This window comes from Austrofundulus limnaeus, unplaced genomic scaffold (assembly GCF_001266775.1).
Source record: "Austrofundulus limnaeus strain Quisiro unplaced genomic scaffold, Austrofundulus_limnaeus-1.0 Scaffold38, whole genome shotgun sequence".
NCBI classification, from domain to species: Eukaryota; Metazoa; Chordata; class Actinopteri; order Cyprinodontiformes; family Rivulidae; genus Austrofundulus; species Austrofundulus limnaeus.
In genome coordinates this window covers 705,016-710,483 of record NW_013952440.1, presented here as the reverse complement: position 1 = coordinate 710,483, position 5,468 = coordinate 705,016, and the positions used below count along the sequence as shown (strand labels likewise).

Here is a 5,468-nt window from a genome sequence, read left to right as displayed (position 1 = left end):
TGTGTGTGTGTGTGTGTGTGTGTGTGTGTGTGTGTGTGTGTGTGTGTGTGTGTGTGTGTGTGTGTAGAACTTATGTTGTAAGCCTATTTGCACTGAATTATTTGCAAAAGTGCTGTAAAATCATGTATCATTGCTGTTTATTTATTGGTAGCTGGAAAGGCCAGAGTCAGTCATGGAGTTTGATGCCAGTCATAGAAGTGGAGAGGAGGATGAAGGGAGAGATGAGCAGGGTGAGGAGGAGCAGGAACCACTAAAAAGCAGTGCCAGGTACATGTGCAGTGTGCAGTACTGTGTTTATGATGGGTCTTTGTAAAATGAATTAATATGCTGAGATCTGAGGATTGTAGTATAAATCTAGTCTTTTTGACATCTGAAAGAGGCTGAAAATTCCATAATTTCCCTTCACCGTGTATTTTTCTTTCTTCTGACTGATCTATAAATGAGTTTTATCCAGTGATTATTCACTCTCACTAGCCCGATGATCTAAACTGATTTTAATACCTTTGTGAGTGTTCCCAAATGTGTACAAGGTAAAAATAAATAAAATCTACATCTTTTTTTCACAAAGGAGACTCATTCTGGATAAAAATATTTCACCAAATCTTTCAGGAGAAAGTGAAAATATGTTTGAGGGGAAATTATTGATCTTTTTTCATGTTCTTGTGAAAAAGACTATTTTGGACTAAAATGCKGTGGTCTGAAGAGGCTCCTCCAGTCACATAGAAACATTAAGCCTATATCCACCTCTGCAAGTTATGCYAGTGGCTTTCTGAATTAGACATCTGACTTCTTTTCCAGTGTTAATGAGCTATTTATAATCTTCATTATTACCGATTTTCTTTTCATGCAGATAAAGCTGCACAGGATACAGGGATGGATGGATGGATGGATGGATGGATGGTTCTTATACTTCTTGTCTCAGTTACAGCATAGGTCATAATATAACCCTTTAGTCATTGAAAAAATGTGTAAAATAAGGAATAGAAAATGTAATGCAATGCAAAATGTGAAAAAAGGGTACCTTTTTTCAAGTAGTCAGTAAAAAGGGGTGTGTTTTCAAGGCTATGTCAGTGAAAAGGGTTCAGNGTAGTCAGTAAAAAGGGGTGTGTTTTCAAGGCTATGTCAGTGAAAAGGGTTCAGAAAGTCATGTATGAGGATGGCGCTATGTAGTTAATATAGAGTTGAGCCCCCGGGCTTTCGCCCCCTGTGAAATGACAACCCCTTTCCCTGTTTTATACTAATTTATTTCTCTCATTGTTTATTTGTCCTTTTATAACTAACACTCCCCCTCTTCCTGCAGGATCTTTGTAGTCGGGGTCGGCTTCTTCAGCCTGTGCTTTCTAATGACCTCTCTCGGGGGTCAGTTCTCGACCAAGCGACCCGGAGACCCGCCTTTCACCACTCGAGCTGAAGGTAGGTCACGCATCAGTGGCGCTCGGCAGCCCCGTGGCTCTGGCGGCTGTAACGAGCAGGCTGAAAACATGCTGCGTGGTCCGTGGGGCTGCCCTGATTGCTGCCAGTGGCCCGACAGACCTGCTCACCCACCTCATCAGGAGAACACCGAGGGGCCGCGTCACCTCGAGGGGTTCTCCTTTCTGTACTTGTTCACACCTCTGATGATTTTTTATCACCTTCCTGTCGTGACCGATCCCTGACCTGCGTGGGTTTCATCAGTGTCGGGGCAAAAGCAAATAACATTCTGGTTCCTCCTCTTTACAAAGACTGAGCTACTTGTATTGGTGTGGTAGTAGCTGAGAGTCRTTCMCAACACATACTCCAAACAGATCACAGAAACAAAGAGTTTTACTTTTATTTTTTGAACGAAGAGCAAAATCTTTATTTAAAACAGGGATGGGCAACCTAAATGATGGAAGGGGYCACAATTATTTGTTGACAAAGGGCCTATATTGCTACACATTTACCCAAATGTAATAAAACCACAATTTTCAAAATAATTTTTTATTATACACAGTATATGTTTATTAAACCAACATACAGTGCAGTAACTTAACATTTCACGCCCAAATGCATAAATAACTGAAGGAATTTATTGGGGTTTGCTTATATACTGTTCTTAATTACACTACACATGGTATAGTCTTATTATTAGGAGAACTGTAATACCTGTTAAACATGATTATTTTGAGTAAATTTATGATTTTCTGTAGATACATGCCTGAACACAAATTTAACACATAACTGAACCATTAATCTTCATTAAGTTAGATTATTTCTGTCTGAGGGCATGGCTCCAGCGCTGTGAGGGACCCCTTCCTGATGATGTAATAAAATAGGTGGAGTCATGTCCTGTCCATCCTGTTATATTGAATGAACTGCCGTAAAACGGGGCCTGAACGCTGACTAATAAATCGCCTCCAGACCGAGCAGCTCTATGTGTGGTTGTATGCACTCTTTTCTATTCAATTTCCATGCATTGGTACATTTTCGGTCTGGTTGAAGCACATAAAATAGTAAACTAACATGCTTAACAATATTTTCTTTCATAAAAGCAGCATTCTTGTGTAATAAATATGAATAAAAAATGTTTAAGGCAAATAAAAACACTTTAGTGAGCTGAATTTCAACAACATAAAATGTCTCGAGTGCAGACACCTTGTAGTTCTGGTATAAAGTTGCTTTTATGTACTTGTGACTTCAGTAAATTTCTCGTATTTAGCTTTGTGCAATGTGTTGTAATGGCAACTTCTATTAAAATTCTTCATTGCAGACAGCATCTCTAAGCAGACTAAACACAGGTTKGACTTGGATTTCTGTAAGCAGATAGCTTACCTCCCTTTTCACCTGAAACCCACAGTTTTATCAGTGCACTTTTCTTTCTTCAGTTCTTCTTAACCTTGGTTAAACATCTCTTCCTCTTCGGTAGAGATGTGTACGAGRTGGCATCTGTGTAGGCGCCATGTAGTGGCAAACTTTGTAAATACATCCAATTCAGTGTAGACATTGAAATTTTTATACATTTTTTAAAAATTACTCTAAGAGCTGTTTTAAGTACCGTATTTTCTGAACTATAAGTCACTCTGGAGTATAAGTCACATCAGTCAAAAAATGCATCATAAAGAGGAAAAAAGCATATATAACCACACCTGACTATAAGTCTAACTGATAATAATCAGTTAAAAATTTGTCATGAAGAGGGAAAAACATACATAATATGCATACTATGAAAAAGGTGAGACTTATAGTCTGGGAAATAAATACGGGAGTCCGTATTTATTTATTTTAGGAGATGGCTAAAATGGCCGGACAKTCGTCAGTTTCCCATCCCTGTTTTTAAACTATTTTTTCATTTATTACGTGCCCATGGTATAAATAGATGAATACAAAAGAGGAGTAAATTTATAACAAAGATCAACAGAACAAACAAAATCTTAAATTGAAAGCTCAAAGATTTGCTCATGTTTTGTCTTGATGGTTATATTTGCATCATCATATCCTTAACCCCATATGTTATATGAATTTATCGTGGAACAGATAATGGTGGCACATGATGCGTAACATTTCTAGTTTCTTAATCAGTCAGGCCCAAAATGTATTCTGTAGGATTATTCAACCACTGCTAAACATCTTGTCATCACAGTCATGGGTGATTCTATAACTGGAGATACATTTGGTGTCCAGGATCAATATCTTTGGTCAACTTTGTTGGAAAATTTTCATTTTTAAAATTTTTAATAATTTATTGATTATTTGTATGGATCATAATACGTCACAATTCATAACATTGATATAATTACATTTAAATATGTTTTATATAGTTCAATAAACATAACTTCTTGTTGTCCGAGTTGGTCACTGTTTTCCTCCCATCTTAAAATATGATGCATAAACATTTTTTTTCAATATTTTTTTTAAAAATATGTCAATGTTAACTTTTTCTAACCTGCCTAAATAGTCAGTTATGCAATATTATTGCAGTAAATAAATTAAAACACATTTTTTTCATTAAAAATATGTGTCTGAGAATATTTTGTCAACTCTGTTACCTTATGGTTCTTTCCCTTTAAATTTGTGGAATTACCCTCCACAGATATATAAACTAAATGAAATGATGTCACTTCCTTTTACTGATAGGATCTCTAGCACACAGAGGTATGTCTGCCCTTCTCTGAGAAATTATTTCAATTTGAAAAGCGTTAAAACCAAGTGTAATTTCTTTAGAAGTCAATCTTGTTACCGTAATACAGTATCATAAGAAACACACTATTGATTTTTAACTTATAGATGCTTTATCTAAAGGTTTTTAGACCATGATTTTGTTGGTGACATGTGCTTTTAGCATTTATGCTAGCAAATGGAGTTTTTAACAGAAATGTTTAAAATTGTCAACTCTGTTACCGTCAAACTCTGTTACCAAGGTAAAGTAACAGTGTTGACATCATGCAACTATTGAGTAGTAATTGAACTTAATGAGAACAATTGTATATATGAATGAAACAATTTACTAAATACATTTTAAAGTAATTATTGACTAAATTACAATACTGTGTTTAATATAACCTACATTTTTACTGTAGATATGCCACTCTCAGCTGCTGAGAAACAAAGAAGATCGAGCTAGACGAAATGCTAATACAGACAGAAGAGAGGAGAATTTAGCAAAGGACAGGGAAAGATGGAAACGCAACAAAGAGTTGGCAAGATTCAAGGCCCTGTCACACTAGACAACTTATGCCAACTTATGAAACACGTTTTCATGTCTAAATTGCTAATAAAATTATATATTTGACATATTTGTTCGAATTACATTATTTAGACGCCAAAAAGAAGCTTCCTGTTGACTTTTAAAATTCCATCTTCAATGTAAATGTCTTAAATTCTAATAATTTAGCACAAGTTGTCTAGTGTGACAGGGCCTTCAGATTGGTGGTAGACCTAACACCAAGAGAGAGGAGAAGAAAGCAAAGATACTGGAGAAGAGCACAGGCTGCAAGCAGAGCTAGAAGTGTAGCACAGGGGAAAAAAAATGAAGACCCAGCGCAAATTTCAGAGGTCTCAAAGTCAAACCAGACTTCTCAGTTTTTCTTACCTGAATTAATTAATGTTTTTTTTCTAAATCCAACTACGATGAAATGTTAAGAAATTGTTATTGTCCTATCAATTCTGTTACTAAGGTCAACTCTGTTGCTTCAATTGTCAACTCTGTTTATTAAAAGTTTTTACACACAAAAAAGAAAATCATTGTTTTTAATATTCTATACATTGTTTGTTGACTTTGTCTGTATGATAAATGCACAATTGTTTTTTTTAAATAATCATTGATATTTTAAGAGTTTTAATAAGGAATGTTTGTATGGAGGACCAAACCTATCATTATTGGAAATAAATGTATAAATATATAACTGGCCGAGTGTTCCTTTAAACTAGACCTCGGCCAATAGGCGAGAAGCTGGGGCGGTGACGCTTTTCTTAAGACCGCCTCCTCTGTTTTTACATTCCCTGCTGCATGT

The 5,468-nt window shown here is 35.9% G+C and overlaps 1 protein-coding gene across 1 annotated transcript in view; it reads left to right on the top strand.

The window, feature by feature from the left end:
* The window catches only part of mgat5b (alpha-1,6-mannosylglycoprotein 6-beta-N-acetylglucosaminyltransferase B), a gene marked incomplete in the record, with an annotated part of 112,538 nt that overhangs the window by 8,351 nt on the left and 98,719 nt on the right, over positions 1 to 5,468 (top strand). The window contains 1 exon segment of the mRNA XM_014006903.1: positions 1,301 to 1,413. Within this exon segment, the coding sequence (XP_013862357.1) occupies positions 1,301 to 1,413 (113 nt within the window).